The sequence below is a fragment of the Pelodiscus sinensis genome, chromosome 1 (assembly GCF_052426305.1).
Source record: "Pelodiscus sinensis isolate ZL-2025 chromosome 1, ASM5242630v1, whole genome shotgun sequence".
Taxonomy (NCBI): domain Eukaryota; kingdom Metazoa; phylum Chordata; order Testudines; family Trionychidae; genus Pelodiscus; species Pelodiscus sinensis.
The window spans coordinates 1,177,114-1,199,795 of record NC_143052.1 but is presented as its reverse complement, the minus strand read 5'-3'; the positions used below and the strand labels follow the sequence as shown (position 1 = coordinate 1,199,795).

The 22,682-nt window shown below is 58.8% G+C and overlaps 1 protein-coding gene across 3 annotated transcripts in view; it reads right to left on the bottom strand.

The window, feature by feature from the left end:
• Window positions 1-22,682, bottom strand: part of SHANK3 (SH3 and multiple ankyrin repeat domains 3) — a 780,355-nt gene that overhangs the window by 214,266 nt on the left and 543,407 nt on the right. For all 3 annotated transcript variants that reach the window (XM_075914851.2, XM_089777650.1, XM_075914857.2), the window contains one exon: window positions 9,470-9,583. In XM_075914851.2, the coding sequence (XP_075770966.2) occupies window positions 9,470-9,583 (114 nt within the window). The remainder of the gene's footprint in view (window positions 1-9,469; window positions 9,584-22,682) is intronic.

Sequence of the window (22,682 nt, the reverse complement as noted above, 5' to 3'; positions counted from 1 at the left end):
TGGAACGGCCCAGCCTTGCCCCTCAGTGACAAGCCCACAGGGGGACCCCAGAGCAAAGAGCAACCCAGTTCTGAGACCAGTGCGGGGGCAGGGACGTGCTCTTTAAACACGGATCCTGCTCCCTGGGACACGGCCAACCTCAGCCACAGCCTGGCCGGGGCGGGGGTGTCACGTTACTGGAATTTGAGGGAAGCAGCCGGATCATGGCTGCACCCATAGGTGGGGGTGCTGGCCCCAACAATGGTATTAAAGGGGGCCATGTGGGGTATTGAATGGAGCTTATTGTTTGCTGATCCTGTGTACGCTATTTATGTGAGTGTAGAATGTCTGTGTGTGTAGATCTGTAATCTGTGAAAGCTGAATATTTCTGTGAATGTGGTTGAGCATTGCTATGGACAGGCTGAGTAGCGAGGCCCTGTGGGACAATGGCACTTGATGGGCCAAGGACACACCTAAAGCATGAGGGCGGAGACCTAAGAGCTGCCAGCAGAGAGAGACTGAGGGCCAGGTAACCGACTGCATACAAGAAGAGGCCAGGAAGGAGTATAAAGAGGCCATGCGGTTGATGCCATTTTGTTCTCAGCTCAGCACTTCATCCCAGAGGCAGCACTGCAGGGATCGAAGAGCCAGGAAGACCTGTGAACCCATCCTGATCCTAGGATGCGCAACAAGAACTGCACCAAATCTCCCAGTCCTCGATGCAGGCTCTAGCAGAGATGTCACAGCTGCTGGTTTAAAAGTTCTTATTGCACATCCTAGGATCAGGATGGGTTCACAGGTCTTCCGGGCTTTTCGATCCCTGCAATGCTGCCTCTGGGATGAAGTGCTGAGCTCTTAGGTGTCCACCCTCATGCTTTAGGTAAGTGCTGCATGTGCGGGACTGGGAGATGGGTTGGAAATGGGGGGGATTACGGCCTATAATGGCAAGGAGAAAGGAGGGTCAGGGCACAACAGGGAGGCAAGATCAAATCAGTATCTTAGATGCCTATATACAAATGCAAGAAGTATGGGTAATAAGCAGGAAGAACTGGAATTGCTAACCAATAAATACAACTATGATATCATTGGTATTACAGAAACCTGGTGGGATGGAATGTTGGTATGGAAGGGTTGTCACGTTGCTGAACTGGAGGGAAGCAGCCAGATCGCTGCTGCACCCCTAGGTGGGGGTGTTGGCCCCAGAAATTGGTGTGGGGGGAGCCATGTGGGGTATTGAATGGGAGATTATGGTTTGTTGATCTTATGTACGCTATTTATGTGAGTGTATAATGTCTGTGTGTGTAGGTAGGAATCTGTAATCTGTGTGGAAGCTGAATATTTCTGTGAATGTGGTTAAGCATGGCTATGGACAGGCTGAGTAGCAAAGCCCTGTGGAACAATGGCTCTCAATAGGCTATGGACACACCCAAAGAATGGGATTTGTCACCTGAGGGCAGCCAGCAGGAAACATAGAGATTGGCCTCTGACCAGGTGACTTGCTGCATACAAGAAGAGGCCAGGAAGAGGATAAAAGAGGCCATGTGGTCGATGCCATTTTGTTCTCAGCTCAGCACTTCATCCCAGAGGCAGCACTGCAGGGATTGAAGAGCCCGGAAGACCTGTGGACCCATCCTGATCTCAGGATGTGCAATAAGAACTTTTAAACCAGCAGCTGCAACATCTCTGCTAGAGCCTGCGTCGAGAACTGGGAGATTCGGTGCATGTAATGTACTGTACTTTAATAACCTTACTCTCAGGCTTTTCTTTCTTGTGTTAATAAACCTTTAGTTTTAGATTCTAAAGGATTGGCCCAGCGTGATTTGTGGGTAAGATCCAGAGGGTAAATTGACCAGGGATCTGTGGCTGGTTTCTTGGAACCGGACAGAACTTGTTCGGGGTAGGTGGGATTGGGTGCTAGGACCCCCCACCTGTGTATAGGCCCGGGGCCATCTGGGGCACGGATATTGCTGGGGTGTCGGAGGGGTTTTACTCGGGAGGCTTTAGGCAGGCAGCTGAAGCGCTCTGTGAGACTGGTTCGTGGCCTGTGTGGAGAGGTCGCCAGTCGGGGGCTGTAAGGAACCCCGGATTTGAGCAATTCTCCCTGAGTGGACGCCCTTAGCGGTGCCCAGACATGGCCCGGTCAGTCACAAGGGTACGGCTTGCTCAGGAAGGACAGACAGGGAAAAAAGGGAGGAGGGGTTGCCTTGTATATTAAAAATGTACACACTTGGACTGAAGTGGAGATGAACGTAGGAGATAGCTGTGTAGAGAGTCTCTGGGTTAAGCTAAAAGGGGTAAAAAATGAGGGTGATCTCATGCTAGGAGTCTACTACCGGCCACCTAGCCAGGTGGAAGAGGTGGATGAGGCCTTTTTTAAACAATTAACAAAACTATCCAAAGCCCAAGATTTGGTGGTGATGGGGGACTTCAACTATCCAGACATATGTTGGGAAACTAACACAGCGAGGCACAGGCTATCCAATAAGTTTCTGGACTGCATTGGAGACAACTTTCTGTTTCAGAAGGTTGAAAAAGCTACCAGAGGAGAAGCTGTTCTGGATTTGGTTTTAACAAATAGGGAGGAACTAGTTGAGAACTTGAAAGTGGAAGACAGTATGGGGGACAGTGATCATGAAATAATAGAGTTCATGATCTTAAGGAAAGGTAGAAGGGAGACCAGCACACTTGAGGTAATGGATTTCAGGAAGGCAGATTTTGATAAGCTCAGAGAACTTGTAGGTAAGGTCCCATGGGAAGCAAGACTGAAGGGAAAAACAACTGAGGAGAGTTGGAAGTATTTCAAAGGGACGTTGTTAAGGGCCCCAAAGCAAACAATTCCGCTGTGTAGGAAAGATAGAAAATATGGCAAAAGACCAGCTTGGCTTAACAAGGAGATCTTGCATGATCTCAAAATAAAAAAGGAGTCCTATAAAAAATGGAAACTAGGACAAATAACAAAGGATGAATATAGGCAAGCAACACGGGAATGCAGGGGCAAGATTAGAAAGGCAAAGGCACAAAATGAGATCAAACTAGCTACAGGCATAAAGGGAAACAAGAAGACCTTTTATAAATACATTAAAAGCAAGAGGAAGATCAGGGCAGGTTAGGCCCACTGCTTAGTGAGGAGGGAGAAGCAGTAACAGGGAACTTGGAAATGGTGGAGATGCTCAATGACTTCTTTGTTTCGGTCTTCACCGAGAAGTCTGGAGGTGTGCCTAACGTAGTGAATACAAGCAGAGAGAGGGTAAGTTTAGAAGATAGGATACACAAAGAACAAGTCAAAAATCACTTAGGAAAGTTAGATGTCAGCAAGTCACCAGGTCCTGATGAAATGCATCCCAGGATACTCAAGGAGCTGATAGAGGAGGTATCTGAGTCTTTAGCTATGATCTTTGAAAAATCATGGCAGACAGGGGAGATTCCAGAAGACTGGAAAAGGGCAAATATTGTACCCATCTATAAAAAGGGGAATAAGAACAACCCAGGAAACTATAGACCGGTCAGTTTAACGTCTGTCCCAGGGAAGATAATGGAGCAGGTAATTAAGGAAATCATATGCAAACACTTGGAAGGTAATAAAGTGATAGGGAATAGCCAGCGTGGGTTTATGAAGAACAAGTCATGCCAAACTAATCTGATAGCTTTCTTTGATAAGATAATGAGCCTTGTGGATAAGGGAGAAGCGGTGGATGTCATATACCTAGACTTTAGTAAGACATTTGATACGGTCTCGCATGATATTCTTATTGATAAACTAGGCAAATATAACTTAGATAGGGCCACGATAAGGTGGGTGCATAATTGGCTGGATAACCGTAGTCAGAGAGTTGTTGTTAACGGTTCTAAGTCCTGCTGGAAAGGGATAGCAAGTGGAGTTCCTCAAGGGTCTGTGTTGGGACCCGTACTGTTCAATATCTTCATCAATGATGTAGATATTGGGATAGAGAGTACGCTTATTAAGTTTGGAGATGATACCAAACTGGGTGGGGTTGCGACTTCTTTGGAGGATAGGGACATAATTCAAAATGACCGTAGCAAGTTAGAGAAATGGTCAGAGGTAAACAGGATGAGGTTTAATAAAGAGAAATGCAAAGTGCTCCACTGAGGAAGGAACAATCAGTTCCATACATACAAGATGGGAAGCGACTGTCTAGGAAGGAGCATGGCGGAAAGGGATCTAGGGGTCATAGTGGACCACAAGTTGAATATGAGTCAACAGTGTGATGCTGTTGCAAAAAAAGCAAATATCATTCTAGGTTGTATCAACAGGTGTGTTGTAAGCAAAACTCGTGAAGTCATTCTGCCGCTCTACTCTGCACTAGTTAGGCCTCAGCTGGAGTACTGTGTCCAGTTCTGGGCGCCACATTTCAAGAAAGATGTGGAGAAATTGGAAAGGGTACAGAGAAGAGCGACAAGAATGATTAAAGGTCTAGAGAACATGACCTATGAAGCCAGGCTTCATGAACTGGGCTTGTTTAGTTTGGAAAAAAGAAGATTAAGGGGGGACATGATAGCGGTTTTCAAATATCTAAAAGGGTGTCACAAGGAGGAAGGCGAAAATTTGTTCCTCTTGGTTTCTGAGGACAGGACAAGGAGTAATGGGCTTAAAGTGCAGCAGGGGAGGTTTAGATTGGACATTAGGAAAAAATTCCTAACTGTCAGGGTGGTCAAATATTGGAATAAATTGCCAAGGGAGGTGGTGGAATCTCCCTCTCTGGAGATATTTAAGAACAGGTTAGATAGACATCTGTCAGGGATGGTGTAGACGGAGCTTGATCCTGCCTTGAGGGCGGGGGGCTGGACTCGATGACCTCTCGAGGTCCCTTCCAGTCCTATGATTCTATGATTTAGGTGTGTCCTTGGCCCCTTGAGAGCCATTGTCCCACAGGGCCTCACTAATTAGCATGTCCACAGGCCCGGGCTCTGCCCACTGCTCAACCACATGCAGAGAAATATTCAGTATCCACACAGATTACAGATTCCTAACTCCACACACAGACATTATACAACCACATGAACAGCTTACATAGGATTATCAGATAATAAGCTTCTATTCAGCACCCCACATGGCCCCCTTCTATACCATTCTTGGGGCCAACACCCCACCTATGGGTGCCACAGTGATCTGGCTGCTCCCCTCAAGATCCAGTAACGTGACACCCCCGCATCTGACAGTCTCTCGGGGAGCCCTGAGCTGCGCAGGGCAGGGGCAAGGAACGCAGGTAGAAGTGGGCCAGTGGCTTGCTGGGAGCAGCCCTCACTGGGCCCATTCAAGGGACTGGGGCACCCCCCCCCCCCGAGCCTGCCAGGACAGCACCAGACTGGCTTCGCCCAGAGGTGTCTGGTGGCAGCAGGGAGCTGGCACCCGGCAGACCAGGCCAGGCTGCGGGCGCTAGGGCAGGGGGAGAAGGGACGGGTACTTGAAGAGGCGAACCCTGGGGGCCGCAGCCTGACAGGGACACCCCTGCATTAGAGGAGGAGCCAATCGGCCCAGCCCCTGCCAGGGGAGCCGGTTCGGCAGGTACCAGGCGGGAGAAGCGCGTGCACGGCCGGCTGGGCGGGGGCAGGGCGGACCTGCCGGCACCGGGCCGTGGTGTTCCAGCCGGAGAACAGCTCTGCTCATCCCAGCAAGAGGATTCTCTCTCCTGGAGCTCCCCTGCACCAGGACCCTCCCTGCCCCTCCCGGCCCATCCGCTCTGCTCTCCAGCACGGAGCCTGCCCCTGCCCTCTGGAGCCCAGCAGAGATCAGCCGGCAACCCCCTTGCTGCCTCCGGCCTTCAGCCTCCCCAGGCACCAGCTCCAGCTCTCAGGGGTCTCGGGCCTCCAGCCGCCCGCCCCTCACGGCAACGGGGATAGCTGCCACGGGGCACCGGCCTCCTCCCTCTGCAAGAGGCAGCGCCGCCCTCTCCCGCTGACAGGCACCGGGGTACAGATCTAGCAACGGGGGGCGGGGGGCTCTGAAGCCTGGATTGAGCCCCACACGCGCAACACACAGGCAGGCACATACACACACAGGCACATACACACACATCGGCACACACACACACACACGTATACACACAGGCACATACACACACATCGGCACACACACACACACACGTATACACACAGGCACATACACACACATCGGCACACACACACACTCGTATACACACAGGCACATACACACACATCGGCACACACACACACTCGTATACACACAGGCACATACACACACATCGGCACACACACACACACACTCGTATACACACAGGCACATACACACACATCGGCACACACACACACACACGTATACACACAGGCACATACACACACACACACATCGGCACACACACACACACGTATACACACAGGCACATACACACACACACACACATCGGCACACACACACACACGTATACACACAGGCACATACACACACACACACATCGGCACACACACACACACGTATACACACAGGCACATACACACACACACACACATCGGCACACACACACACACACACACGTATACACACAGGCACATACACACACACACATCGGCACACACACACACACACGTATACACACAGGCACATACACACACACACACACATCGGCACACACACACACACACACGTATACACACAGGCACACACACACACACACACACACACATCGGCACACACACACACACACACGTATACACACAGGCACACACACACACACACGTATACACACAGGCACACACACACACACGTATACACACAGGCACATACACACACACATCGGCACACACACACACGTATACACACAGGCACATACACACACATCGGCACACACACACACACACGTATACACACAGGCACATACACACACATTGGCACACACACACACACGTATACACACAGGCACATACACACACACACACACACACGTATACACACAGGCACATACACACACACCGGCACACACACACGTATACACACAGGCACATACACACACACCGGCACACACACACACACACGTATACACACAGGCACATACACACACACCGGCACACACACACACACACACACACGTATACACACAGGCACATACACACACACCGGCACACACACACACACGTATACACACAGGCACATACACACACACACACACCGGCACATACACACACACCGGCACACACACACACACGTATACACACAGGCACATACACACACACACACCGGCACACACACACACACACGTATACACACAGGCACATACACACACACCGGCACACACACACACGTATACACACAGGCACATACACACACACCGGCACACACACACACGTATACACACAGGCACATACACACACATCGGCACACACACACACACACACACGTACACACACAGGCACATACACACACATCGGCACACACACACACACACACACACACTCGTATACACACCGGCACACACACACACACACCGGCACACACACACACACACTCGTATACACACCGGCACATACACACACACATCGGCACACACACACACACACACTCGTATACACACAGGCACACACACACACATCGGCACACACACACACTCGTATACACACAGGCACACACACACATCGGCACACACACACACTCGTATACACACCGGGGCACACACACACACACACACTCGTATACACACAGGCACATACACACACATCGGCACACACACACACTCTCGTATACACACAGGCACATACACACACATCGGCACACACACACGTATACACACACACACACGTACACACACAGGCACATACACACGCGCACAGACACACACAAGCAGTCACACACACGCACACACTCGGAGCCAAGCAGACCGGTGCATTTTGTGAAGCGGGCTTTGCAAGCCTGCCGGCAGTTGCCCTCCGCCCGACGAGCCCAGCCGTGGCTCCCTAGCCCGACCGCGCGCCACGGGGCAGAGCGAATCCCAGGCCCCGGTTTCACTGCCCCGGGCTGGGCCGGAGCTCAGTGCAGTGGCGCTGGTGTGGCGCGAAACGACCCAGCCCCTGCTTTGCTGCGCTCCGGGGCAGGGGCACAGAGAGCTGCGGTAGGGAGGCTCTGAGATCCACGGGCCGGCTCCTAAACTCAGTTGACCCCGGGAGACGAATCCAGCCTGGCTCTGCCCCAAGCCAACTGCCCTGCCCCGTGTGTGGGAGGGCGGGCGGGCGTTCTCCCCGCTGTGTGCCCTGCCCGTCCCCAGCTCCAGCCCCCCAGAGACACGGGCTCGCTCGGAGAGCCGAGAGGGGGGCTCTGACCCCCAGAGGGAGAGGGGCTCCCACGCCCTTGGTGGGCAGGAATTCCCCGAGTCCGGCTCGCGGGAGGGGGCGGGAGATTCCAGGAAAACATGGGTCAGCCCCCCCAGAGTAGGCCCCCCAGTCCCGAGCACACACAGCTCTGCAGCACTCCTGCAATGGCCCGCCCCCCAGAACTCACGGCCGCGCTCAAGCTGCCTTCCCCAAACTCCCCCGCCCCCGCCAGCCGCTCCGCACGCTCCGACTGCTGCCCCTCGGTCTGGACTGGCCGAGGCAGGCCCTCCGCCGTGCGGCCCCGGTGTGCTGGCTGGCTTTCCGCAGCGACTCCCTGCCCGCCAAACCCCGCCCCGGCCCTAACCGTGGCTCCAGGGTCCCCCAGGAGGCTGGGGTGCCAGGCTGTTGCTGGGACCAGTGTGCCGCCACCGAGCTCCCAGGAGGGACGGTCGGCCCTGGCCGCAGTCCCAGGTGTGCGCAGCAGCCACTGCCAGGGCCCAGCAGTGGGGGGCTGTCGGTCAGGAGCCCTGGCTCGCTGCTGGGCCAGCGGGGCAGCACATGGAGCTCAGCACACGAGAAGGGGGCCCCTTTGGCCAGACGGGCTGCCAGGCCGAGCCAGCAGGACGGGTGCCACATGGGCCGGGCAGGGTGCCAAGCAGTGGGGCAGCCCACTGGCACTCAGGGACTCCGTGCCAGCCCCGGCCCTGTGTGCAGAGCAGCAAGCTGCCTGTCTCACCCGCTCTGGGCAGGTCCTGCCGTGACTCCTCCTGACCCAAAGGCCCTGCCCGCCCGCGGAGCCCTGCCGGCGGGCCGTCCGTCCGTCATTGGGTGGGGAAAGCACCAGAGACTGGCCCGCGAGGCCACGGCTTCCCGGGTGAGCGATTCCCACTAAGCCGATGGCGGCGCAGCCAAGCCCCTCCGCCACCGCGCTCGGCGAGCTCGCTCCAGAAGGGGACAACCAGGGCCCGAGACGCTCCTGGGAGCCGGCTCCTTGCGCGAAGACCGGAGCAGGCCCCGGGCCGCGACACGCTGGCAGCCCCTGCCGAAGCGCGACCGTCACCCCCCGAGGGCACGCGACTCGCTGCCAACCTGGCAACCAAAGGGCAGGGGTGGGAAGCCACCGCCCTGTGGGGCCGAGCCGCGCGCCCACTGGTGGGGACTCCGGACTGGGAGCAGCAAGAGACCGGGCCTGCCAGCCCCACCGAGAGCTCACCTTGCCGTGCGTCGTACTGTCGCATCTGCACCTCCTCGACGCATTCTGCCGGGAACCAGCCGGTCCGCCCTTTCACGGAGCCTTCCCAGAAGCCCCCCTCGCCGACACTCAGCACTGTGGAGAGAGGGAGACACGTCAGGCCGGGAGGCAGGTGGACAGGCACGGCCGGGGAACGCGTCTCGACGGGAGCAGGGCCGCGGCGCAGCAGCCTCTCGAGAGCCTGGGGCAGGGTTGGTTGCCTCAGACAGCGGGAGACCCGGGCGTGCGCAGCGAGAGAGCCCAGACCCTCCTGCCTGTGCGCGGAAGCCAGGGCATCCCGGAGACGACAGGGGCTTCTGTAGGCGAGCTGGCACCCCAGGAACGTGCCGACTTCGCAGCTCCAGATGTGCCCCGGGAAGCTCTGCCTGCATCTCCCACACAGGGAGGAGCCCGGGCTTCCCCCAAAGCCGCCAGCCAGGCAGTACCACAGGTGGAGTTCGATTCCTGAGGCTGGGCCCGGACTTGCGCTCCCACCACTGGAACACGCTGCCTCCCGGGGCGGCTCGCTCAGGTGAGCCCTGCAGGGAGGACAAGGCCGCGCAGGTTTGGGCCCTGGCTACAGCCTGTCCAGCCACCTGGGCCTGCTTCGAGCTGCTACCCGGTTTGGCCCCGTGCTGCCGGCTCTTTAACAAGGTGAAGGCCCAGTCCAGCTGCCGCCCGCTGCCAGGGCCCTTCCACATGAGGGGCGAACCCTCCGGCCCCGCAGGGCCAACTCACCGTCCCTCCCAGCTGCCTTGCGAAGGCAGCAAGGCCCAGGGCCAAAGCTCATTCCAGGCCCAGGGTCCCTTGCTGGTGGTGGCCAGCTGACGCCCCTGCGGGACAGAGGCCGAATCCGTCCCCTTCCACCAGCACAGGCCCCGGCTCACCGGCGTCACGGGGACCGGCCCCAGCCGTGGGAACAGCACCTCTGCAGCAGCCCGGCCTGCTCTCGGCACGGCTGCTCAACAGCCCGAGGGCTAACCTGAGTGACGGAGGGCGGGCCCCGGCCCCTAGACGCACCCCAGTTCTGCTGGTGATCACCCGGCCACCCGCCTCTCAACCACACGGAGCCCAGCCCCCGCACTCAGAGCCACTAGGCCGGCATCACGCCCCCTGCCCAAGGCAGGACCAGCCCGGCCAGGGCTCTGTGACCTCCCGGGAAGGAGATTCCCCCCTCCCTAGGGAACCCAGCCCCCCGCTCCCCCCAGGTGTGGTCTGGCATCTGATCAGCCTGAGGTAGCTGCCTAGGAGCGCCAAGCCCCGGCAACCTGGTCTGTGCAGAGGGCCTGCCACGGGGAGGTGCCTGAGGGGGCTGAACCGGAGTGGCTAGCTCTGGTCTTGTCTTCACCAGTAGCCTGAGTGAGCTACGGCGGGTCAGCTAACTAGACTGAACACCCGTCTCCTACTGGCTGGCCGGCCCTCCCCCGAGCCGCTCACTTGCTCCAGGACGCACCAACTCTGCACCGGCAGCACAAACCAGCAGTGCTCCCCCGGCGCCCTACGGCTTACGGCAGCGCCCCAGGCTGGGCGCGGCACCGACCGCACAAACACTCCCAGGAGCTGATGGTCTCAGCTAATCGACATGCAAGAACGGCCAGGCTGGGTAAGACCCAAGGTCCAACTAAGCCGGGTCCTGTCGGCCCACAGTGGCCACCGCCAGATGCCCCAGAGGGAGTGAATCCTCATGTGATCCCTCCTGTCGCCCATTCCCAGCTGCTGACAAACACAGTCCAGGGACACCCTCCCTGCCCGTCGTGGCTAATAGCCACTGATGGACCTGCCCTCCATGAATTTATCGAGTTCTTTTTGAACCCTGTCAAAGTCCTGGTCTTCACAATATCCTCTGGCAAGGAGTTCCACAGGTTGACTGTGCATTGGGTGAAAAAAAACTTCCTTTTGTTTGTTTGAAACCCGATGCCATTTAATTTCCTCGGGTGACCACACCAGTCATGATTTTATAGACCTCTTTTTTTCTAAGCGGAAAGGTCCCTGTTGTACTAATCTCTCCTCATACAGAAGCTGTTCCAAACCCTAATGGCTTTGCTGTCCTTTTATGATCCTTTTCTAATTCCAAGAGATTTTTTTGAGCTGAGGCGACCACGTCTGCATGCAGCATTCAGTAGGTGGGAAGAGCAGGGATGTATCTACTGAAAACAGGGTAGTTTGCCTTGTCTAGCCATTTCCTAATGATTCCCGACCATCTGTCTGCTTTTCAGAGAACCATCCACAAGGTCTCCAGAGTCTTTTTCTGGAGTGGTAACAGCTAACTTAAGACTCCACCCCCCCCCCCCCCGTGTACGTCCAGCTAATTCAGACCCACCCCCGTGTACGTCCAGCTAACTCACACCCACCCCGTGTATGTCCAGCTAGTTTAGACCCACCCCTGTGTACGTCCAGCTAACTCACACCCACCCCGTGTATGTCCAGCTAGTTTAGACCCACCCCTGTGTACGTCCAGCTAACTCACACCCACCCTGTGTATGTCCAGCTAACTCACACCCACCCTGTGTATGTCCAGCTAGTTTAGACCCACCCCTGTGTATGTAGAGGATCTCTGCATCTTGGGGTCTTCAAAGTATTTGAGGGCTTCAATATCTGAGATATAGGTGAGAGGATTATTCTAAGAGGGGTGGGTGAGATTCTGTGGCCTGCACTGTGCAGGGGGTCAGACTAGATGATCATAATGGTCCCTTCTGACCTTGGAGTCTATGAGTCTATGAGTCTACGTCCAGCTAACTTAGACACCCCCCCCCCCCCGTGTATGTCCAGCTGTTTTCCAAAGTGCATCACTTTGCATGTATCAACATCGGACTTCACCGGCCATTGTGCAGCTCACTCACCCCGTCTTGTGACACCCCTTTGCAGCTCTTCACAGGCTGCTTTGGTCTGAACTATGTCACGTTGCTGAATTGGAGGGAAGCAGCCAGATCGCTGCTGCACCCCTAGGTGGGGGTGTTGGCCCCAGAAATTGGTGTGGGGGGAGCCATGTGGGGTATTGAATGGGAGATTATTGTTTGTTGATCTTATGTACGCTATTTATGTGAGTGTATAATGTCTGTGTGTGTAGGTAGGAATCTGTAATCTGTGTGGAAGCTGAATATTTCTCTGAATGTGGTTAAACATGGCTATGGACAGGCTGAGTAGTGAAGCCCTGTGGAACAATGACTCTCAATAGGCTATGGACACACCCAAAGAATGGGATTTGTCACCTGAGGGCAGCTAGCAGGGAACATAGAGATTGGCCTCTGACCAGGTGACTTGCTGCATACAAGAAGAGGCCAGGAAGGGGATAAAAGAGGCCATGTGGTCGATGCCATTTTGTTCTCAGCTCAGCACTTCATCCCAGAGGCAGCACTGCAGGGATTGAAGAGCCCGGAAGACCTGTGAACCCATCCTGATCCTAGGATGTGCAATAAGGACTTTTAACCAGCAGCTGCAACATCTCTGCTAGAGCCTGCATCGAGGACTGGGAGATTCGGTGCATGTAATGTACTGTACTTTAATAACCTCACTCTCAGGCTTTTCTTTCTTGTAATAATAAACCTTTAGATATATATTCTAAAGGATTGTCCCAGCGTGATTTGTGGGTAAGGTCCAGAGGGTAAATTGACCAGGGATCTGTGGCTGGTTTCTTGGAACTGGACAGAACTTGTTCGGGGTAGGTGGGATTGGGTGCTAGGACCCCCCACCTGTGTATAGGCCCGGGGCCATCTGGGGCACGGATATTGCTGGGGTGTCGGAGGGGTTTTGCTCGGGAGGCTTCAGGCAGGCAGCTGAAGCGCTCTGTGGGACTGGTTTGTGGCCTGTTTGGAGAGGTCACCAGTCAAGGGGGCTGTAAGAAGCCCCGGATTTGAGCAATTCGCCCTGAGCGGACGCCCTTAGCGGTGCCCAGACATGGCCTGGTCCATCACAAACTATCTTGAACACTTTGGGATCATCTGCACATTTTGCCACCTCCCTGTTTCCCTCTTTCTCCAGCTCATGTCCGAATATGTTGGCTAGACTGGTTCCCATGCAGACTGCTGAGGGACGCCTCTTTCCTAGTTACCTGAGCAGGGATATGACAGAGGTCTATAAAACCATGAGTGGTGTGGAGAGGGTGTGACGGCGCGTTGGGGCCCCCGCCTCCTGCACCCCCATAGTGGCACGAACAGACTCCCCCAGCCAGTAGAACAGAGGGAGTTTCTTGCTTCTCCAGGGTACAGCACAGATGTCATCTGGTTTCAGGGCAGGCCTAGGATGCCTCAGCCCCCTTTGAGCTGGGGGAGACTGGGCCCCTAAATCCCAGCCCCTTCCCTAGGCTGTCTCCTCCATGATCCCAGACACAAACTAAAAGCCTCCCTTCCAGCCCTGCCCCCCAGCCAGGGGCAGCATTCCACCTTCCTTTGATCCTCTCCCTGGGAGGTAACCGGTAGAACAGGTCACCTCCCTGTCCCATCAGCTACTCGGCTGGGCCGTGGTACAGGCAGCAGCTAGTGGGGGTCACCCACAGCCCCAGCCTAGCAACCAGCAAGGTACCCCCACGATTTCACAGAGGGCAAACAAAGAAAAGTTATTTATTAGTTCCCATAATATAAGGACTAGAGGACACCAAATGAAATGAATGGGTAGCAGGTTTAAAACTAATAAAAGGAAGTTCTTCTTCACACAGTGTGTAGTCAACCTGTGGAACTCCTTGCCAGAGGAGGCGGTGAAGGCTAGGACTATAATAGAGTTTAAAGAGAAGCTGGATAATTTCATGGAGGTTAGGTCCATAAAAGGCTATTAGCCAGGGGATAAAATGGTGTCCTTGGCCTCTGTCTGTCAGAGGCTGGAGAGGGATGGCAGGAGACAAATTGCTTGATCATTGTCTTCGGTCCACCCTCTCTGGGGCACCTGGCGCTGGGCACTGTGGGCAGACAGGCTACTGGGCTAGATGGACCTTTGGTCTGACCCAGTGTGGCCGTTCTTACGTGTGGCCTGGGCTGCGACCTTCCCTAGGAGATTTCTGCCCTTCCCTCTCACAGCAGGCTCCTGGCATATTCTGCAACCTCGCCCCGCCCTGCTCCTCCTCTCTAGCCCGCCTCACGCCTGCAGGCGCCACACGCCCCCCAGAAGCCAGGCTGCCCTCCAGGGGAGGAAGGTCCCGACTGGCGCGTGGGGGCAGTGTCCGCACAGGCGTTTCGAGCACTCGCTGCTCACACCTGCGGAGACTGGACTTAGCGCTCTGGGTGGGCCCAGCCGGGGCTCACACTAGCCAGGTGTGCCCCGTGAGCACGGAGAGGGTTACAGGCGGCTCGCCAGCCGTGTCACTCGGCTCCTGCGCTCCCTCCCGCTGGCGCTTCCTCCGGGCACATTCACTGGGGGTTTCAAGCGGACTCTGCTGCTCTTTTCATGCCATTAACCTCCATGGGGCCCTTTGTTTTCTCTCACTGCCAGGCCGGGCGCCCCCCGCCCCCCAGCCCAGCTGGGCAAACCCCTGGGAGAAGGGACTTCTCTCTTCTCCTGTCCGGAGGCTGCATCTCCCCAGCCCAGGCCCGGACTCTCTCCGCCCTCTGCCAAGCCAAGGAGGAAGTCTGCTGGAGAGCCTGTCTTCTCAAGTGCTCCTGCTCCACCTCCTGTACTGCGGGTAGCCCTCCGGCCGGCTCCAGGACCTGGCAACTGGCCCTCCTAGTCCAGCCCCTTGCAAGGGCTTAGCCGCCATTGTTATTAGTTGGCATCACTTCTGTGCCCTTCGTCCCAGTGCCCGCCTGCCTTGACATCACAAAAGCCTTGTGTGGGCTCACTCAGCGGCGCTGCCCGCCCCTCACCCCCTGCGGAAGAGCCGTCATCCTGCAGGCCCTAGCGGTGCCCAGACACCGGCCCCGGGACGGAAGGAACCGCTCCCGTGTTTAGCTAGTTAGAACCCGACTGGCCTAAGCCCCTCCCGAGATAGTCACAGGGGCCTCGTCCAGCTCCCAGCCCAGCCCAGCCCACAACCATTCCTAGAGCAGAAGTCCACAGAACGCAGCCAATCTGCACTTCAAGGTGGCCAGCGAGAGAGAAATCTGCCCCAGCGCTTGGGAACCTGTTACTGGGGAGAGCACTTCGTGCCTTCCTTCCCTGGGGGTCCGAATCTGTCTGGCTCCAACTTCCAACCACTGGCTGGCACGAGCCCTTTCTCTGCTGGACACAAGTGTCCATTATCAAATATTTGTCCTCCATTAGGTCCTTAATCAACTCATCTCCTACCCTCCTCTGTCAGGCGAAACAGACTACGCGCCTGGAGTCCATGGAAAGGCAGCTTTCCTAACTCTTTAACGAGGCTTCTGGCTCTCCAGCTGATAAACACTTTCCTGATGTAGACACTAGGAACGGGCACTCAGCCGGAGAGGAACTGGCCACAGAACTAAAAACGAATGTTTGTCAGACACTCCGCTCCTTCCCCCGATCTCCGAAAGACCCCGAGTCGCTCGAAACGCTCACCTCCCGTTGGCTCAACAGACGATATTACCTCAGCCACCTTGTCTCTGGAAATCAACGGTAACTGAGGTTCTAGGAAGCACGATTCAATCACATGTATAACGAGCACATGGAGCGGAGTCCAAACCAGCTACTGACAGATCCCTACGTATACCTGGGATTTAAGAGGACGACTTTCGCAAGCTGAAAACAAGATGAGTCAAATAAGCCAGGAGAAAGAAATGAATCAGAAACGTACAGACGATAATCGGAAATTGTTTAACAACACCCTCCTACGCGCCCAAAGGCGGCAATACTGGTGAAAAGAAACAGGATTAGAGGGGCAGTGAAGGCAGCTGTAAAGTGGCCCACCGCAAGTGGAAGGAAGGGGACGATGCCAAGGGACAGTGATGAGCGTAACTCAAAAGCCAGAAAGTGGGAAGCAAGGGGAGACAAAGAAAAGGAAGCAGAAGGCCACCCGATAAAAAGGCAACAAGGAGGTAAAGTGAATCAGGAACAACAGGAGCCCCGGCAGTGCTACTGGCCCCTGACCGGAGCAAGCGATCCAGAACAACGCAGAAAAGAGAAGTTTAAATAAGCTGCCCCCGAGGCTTTGAAGAGCTGCGGAGACGCGTGCTGGGCCTTTAGTATTGATTTTCTGTGTGTCTCGGAACACCAAGGAAGTCCCAGGAGAAAGCGCCTGTTGTGTCGCTAGTTACAAACGGCCAACTTCAGTAGCAGCTGTTCCACTGAGACGGGGGACTGGACAAAGGGCTCTGACCTCCCCACGTTATCTGCCCATACCCCCCCCCAGTTCTCGGAGCCGTCTGCCTTGGCGGCATGGTATGGCTAGCCCTGCCGCTGGCAGCGGGGACAGACCAGCGCACGGGGAGAAAGCCTGGGTGGGGTCTGGTCAGACCCCGGCCGAGCCAGTGACAGGGGAACCTGCCATCGACAGGATTCTGGGTCAGGACCCAGCGGAGCGTCAGGGCAGGCCTCAGCTCCATGTGCACATTAGACATGTCACAGAAGAGCCCTCAGGAGTCATCGACTCCAGCCCCCTGCCCACGGCAGGACCAACCCAACTCAGTCAGCCCAGCCAGGCCTTTGTCACGCCGGGACTTAAACACCTCTAGGGATGGAGATTCCACCCCTCCCCAGGGAACCCAGCCCAGCGCCTCCCCCCCACCTAGGGAAACAGTTTTTCCTAATCTCCAACCTAGACCCCCCCCTGCAACCTGAGCCCATTGCTCTGTGAGCAGCAAGGAGTCCTGTGGCACCTACAGATTAACCGAAGGGTTGAAGTATTAATGCTCCGACAGGTGCCACGGGACTCCTCGCCGCTCCTGCAGATTCAGACTAACACGGCCCCCCCTCTGACACTCGACACATTGCTCCTTGGTCACTCCACTCCCTTCCCCCCTCTCCAGAGCCCTTCAAGGGGTAGACTCTGGCCACAGGGCCTGGGCCAGCTCCAAGCCAGCCCAGAGCCAGCAGTCACTGCTCCGACCCAGTGGCCCCAAAACATGAGCCAGCAAGTCACTGGCAGCCAGCCCTCCGCCGCCCCCAGGAGCAGGCTGCCAGCTCCCCAGAGCCTGCCAGGGCCCGGAGAAGGCGGGCGCCTTCCTGGTCCAGGGTGGAGATCATGGACCTTACTCAGGTTTGGGGGGGAGGCCTCCAACGTCCACGATCTCCGCACTAGGCACAGGAAAGTGGCCGTCTATGGCAGGAGAGCTGCCAGCCTGGCCACCAACGGCCACATGCGAACCCGGGAGCAGGTCAGCATGAAAGTCAAGTTGGTCCGGCAAGACCCCCGACCCTGAGCTTCCCCTCCCCCTTCTTCCCCCTTCCAGCTCCCTCCTCCCAGGTGTCTGTAGTGTAGACATATCCTTGGAAAGGAAGCAAGGGGGGAGCAGGAGCCGGTGCTGGGGGAGCCGGCTTTAAAGCTGGTTACCCCGGCACCGTCTCTGTGGTGCCGCCTGCGCCCCCCCCACTCCGCCTATCTCAGAAGCAGTGGGGGGGTGGGGGAGGGGAGGAAGCCGCAAAGTAGCCTCTGCCCGCTGCGGACCAAGGCTCGTCGTGGCCACAGGCTGCTCCGGCAGCAGCCCCCGGCAGGGATCCCAGCAAGGCCACCGTGTCGCGGGGCCGAGATCCCAGCACCCTTGGGCTTGGGACGCGGCGTCGGAGCTGCACAGCCTGTTTTAAAGGGGCACCCCGCGTCTCGGGGCTGCACCCTTGAATATTGCCCTCGAAACCGGGACCGCTGTGCCCCGTGTATAGGAGCCGGGCGCAGAGGCCCAGCAGTCCTGGAGCGAGCCTCCCTTATGGACCAGTCGTGGAGTCAATCCAAATCCCCGACTGGCCACACTCCCTTGACATCCTTAGCCCCGGGCTCTCCGGAGCCGCCCCCGGGCGACGAGGCAGCACTCGCAGCGGACGGTATCCGGCGAGGCCGCTCCCTCCCTCTGCACCAGCCCTTACTCGGGCGTCCAGCTTTGACTCAGCCCGGCCTGGACGCACTGCTCAGCCTTCTTCGAAATCTGGGCACGTTCCTATGCCCAAACCCCCCCATTGGCCCTCTGCTCTGGCGACACCAGCCCTCCCCACCCTACGCCCGGACTGCGGCCTCCACTCACCTGGCCTGACACCTGCAACCCGGCCGAGCACGGCTGCTGCCGGCATCTCTGCAGCCCCACAGCTGCCCCCTCTCTGGTTCTACGCAAGCCCCTTGCCCTTCCAAAATCTCGCCCTCAGAGCTGACCCAGGAACCCAGCCTCCGGCCCATTCCCAGCCTGCTCTGCCTGCAGCCACCTCGCCCCATCCGCCGGGGAATCCCTGACAACTGTCCAGGCCACTACACCCGGAGCCTGCTGCCAACCCCGTCATGGCACTTCTAGGCAGGCCAGGCAGGGGAGACCTTTCCCTACCGCCTGCCCGTCCCAGGCGAAAAGCCCAGGGCTGCAACCCAGGCAGCCAGCTGAGCAGGGCCAGTGCCTCACGAGCCCACTGGCTCACACGCTGCATCCAGATGGTGCCCGGAGAGGCCAGCGCCCCTCGGCTCTGCGCCTGCCCAGCACAACCGGGCCTGAGTCCTGCGCAGGGCCTCTGGGCGCCACCAAATGCCAGGCGTTGCCTGCAATCGCCAGGGAAGGGCCCAGAGCAGCTGAGTTTGCAGCCTGCTCCTCTCAGCGGCCTCCCTTCCCTGTGGCCGGGGGTGGGTCCCGCGTCCCCTCCGCTGAGCAGTGACAGAGCCTCCCGGCTCCACGCCAGAGGCTGCGCTCTGAGCCCGAGGGACAGACCCACCTGGCTCTCACCTCACACCGGTTCTTCCCCGTTACCTCCCTCCCACGGCTCTCCCGCTCCTTCCGCACACGCCTGGGCCCCTCGGCTCGCTCACCGCAAGGACCGGGCTCCATCCCAGCCAGCTCCGGCTCCTGTGGCCTGGGTCTGCCATTTCCCTCCCCAGACGTCACGGCTCCTCGGCCCAGGGACGAGCGCCCCGCAGAACAGCTGCTTCTCCTCAGGCTGGCTCATGACGGCCTCCTGGAGAGGATTGGGCCGTGGCTCTCTTGGGGCACGCACTGCCCTGGACAACCCTGCAGCCACCGTCCCCCCCAGCTCCGCCTTCTGAGTCAACTCCCCTCCAGCGCCTGCCTCTCCTGCCCGCTACTGCAGCCAGCAGGCCACTGGCTCTTCTGGCCCAGGGCATTCTGGGGCTGCAGTCGGCCTCTCGCACCGCCGTCTGGGTGGGGGCCTCTCGCCGAGCGAGCGCTTCCTGCCTAGCGATTACACTGCCCCCCCGTGTGAGGCCTTGGGGGCAAGAGCAAAATGAAAACATCGACCCCCAGGCTCCCCCAAAGTGTCTCCGGTTTCCTCTCAGCTTTGCTCAGCACAGCAAGTGCTAACATCTGCACGGGGCCAACGCCCCCCAGGACCCGCGGGCCTGAAACCGCCTCCTCGTGCGCAGGAGCCAGCTCCTAGTGCTGCCTGAAACCCGAGGGGAGACTCCAGCCGCGTGGCCCCATGTGCCGCCGGGAAGGAGAGACTCCAGCAGCGGCAGCTGCCACGTACTCCAGCCCTACTCCGCCTCCCCCTCACTTCAGGGGTGGCCGCTGGGCCTGCATTCGCCACAGCTCCTCAGCCGCCCTTGGCTACAGCACCCACACGAATTCCCCCGGCACCCTCAGTCCTTCCAGCTTCCCGGGGACTCCCCCCCAGCTTTTCCTGCCTGGTGCTGCTCTCAGGGAACGTCTCTGTCTGCAGCTCCGACTGGATCTCCCCCTGGGCTCCGGTGCCCTGCCTCGAGCCGGGGTCGGCCGGCCTGTCAGCGGGGCAGGACTCTGCTCCCTCACAGGGAGACCGGCCCAGCGGCTGCCCAGAGACGGACCCGCACTTTGGTCCCACATATTGAGGTTTGCTCCAACTTCATCCGCAGGGCCCGGGGAGGCTGAGGGCAGTGTCACCACGCCGCGCGGAACCGCCCTCTTACGCACCACAGCGCTGCCGAGACCCCGCGGGCTCAGCCGGACGCAATGCTCCACGGGTCTCACCGCGCCGCGCGGAACCGCCCTCTTACGCACCACAGCGCTGCCGAGACCCCGTGGCCTCAGCCGGACGCAATGCTCCACGGGTCTCACCGTGCCGCGCGGAACCGCCCTCTTACGCACCACAGCGCTGCCGAGACCCCGCGGGCTCAGCCGGACGCAGTGCTCCACGGGTCTCACCGTGCCGCGCGGAACCGCACTCTTACGCACCACAGCGCTACCTAGAGCCCGCGGGCTCAGCCAGATGCAATGCTCCACGGGTCTCACCGCGCCGCGCGGAACCGCCCTCTTACGCACCACAGCGCTGCCGAGAGCCCGCAGGCTCAGCCAGACGCAATGCTCCACGGGTCTCACCGTGCCGCGCGGAACCGCCCTCTTACGCACCACAGCGCTGCCGAGAGCCCGCGGGTTCAGCCGGACGCAATACTCCACGGGTCTCACGGCGCCACGCGGAACCGCCCTCTTACGCACCACAGCGCTGCCGAGAGCCCGCGGGCTCAGCCGGACGCAATACTCCACGGGTCTCACGGCGCCACGCGGAACCGCCCTCTTACGCACCACAGCGCTGCCGAGACCCTGCAGGCTCAGCCGGACACAATGCTCCACGGGTCTCACCGTGCCACGCGGAACCGCCCTCTTACGCACCACAGCACTGCCGAGAGCCCGCGGGCTCAGCCAGACGCAATGCTCCACGGGTCTCACCGCGCCAAGCGGAACCGCCCTCTTACGCACCACAGCGCTGCCGAGAGCCCGCGGGCTCAGCCAGACTCAATGCTCCACGGGTCTCACCGCGCCGCGCGGAACCGCCCTCCTACGCACCACAGCGCTGCCGAGACCCCGCGGGCTCAGCCAGACGCAATGCTCCACGGGTCTCACCGCGCCAAGCAGAACCAGCCTCTTACGCACCACAGCGCTGCCGGGACCCTGCGGGCTCAACCGGACGCAATGCTCCACGGGTCTCACCGCGCCAAGCGGAACCGCCCTCTTGCGCACCACAGCGCTGCCGAGAGCCCGCGGGCTCAGCCGGACGCAATGCTCCACGGGTCTCACCACGCCAAGCGGAACCGGCCTCCTACGCACCACAGCGTTGCCGAGAGCCCGCGGGCTCCGCCGGACGCAATGTTCCACAGGTCTCACCGCGCGAAGCGGAACCGCCCTCTTACGCACCACAGCGCTGCCGAGACCCCGCGGGCTCAGCCAGACGCAATGCTCCACGGGTCTCACCACGCCAAGCGGAACCGCCCTCTTACGCACCACAGCGCTGCCGAGACCCCGCGGGCTCAGCCGGACACAATGCTCCACGGGTCTCACCACGCCAAGCGGAACCGCCCTCTTACGCACCACAGCGCTGCCGAGACCCCGCGGGCTCAGCCGGACACAATGCTCCACGGGTCTCACCACGCGGAACCGCCCTCTTACGCACCACAGCACTGCCGAGACCCCGCGGGCTCAGCCAGACGCAATGCTCCACGGGTCTCACCGTGCCACGCGGAACCGCCCTCTTACGCACCACAGCGCTGCCGAGAGCCCGCGGGCTCAGCCAGATGCAATGCTCCACGGGTCTCACCACGCCAAGCGGAACCGCCCTCTTACGCACCACAGCGCTGCTGAGAGCCCGCGGGCTCAGCCGGAGCAATGCTCCACGGGTCTCACCGTGCCAAGCGGAACCGCCCTCTTACGCACCACAGCGCTGCCGAGAGCCCGCGGGATCAGCGGGACGCAATGCTCCACGGGTCTCACCGTGCCAAGCGGAACCGCCCTCTTACGCACCACAGCACTGCCGAGACCCCGCGGACACAGCCGGACGCAATGCTCCACGGGTCTCACCGTGCCAAACGGAACCGCCCTCTTACGCACCACAGTGCTGCCAAGAGCCCGCGGGCTCAGCCGGACGCAATGCTCCACGGGTCTCACCACGCGGAACCGCCCTCTTATGCACCACAGCGCTGCCGAGACCCCGCGTGCTCAGCCAGACGCAATGCTCCACGGGTCTCACCGTGCCACGTGGAACCGCCCTCTTACGCACCACAGCGCGGCCGAGACCCCGCGGGCTCAGCCGGACACAATGTTCCACAGGTCACACTGCACCAAGCGGAACCGCCCTCTTACGCACCACAGCGCTGCCGAGACCCCGCGGGCTCAGCCAGACGCAATGCTCCACGGGTCTCACCACGCGGAACCGCCCTCTTACGCACCACAGCGCTGCCTAGAGCCCGCGGGCTCAGCCGGAC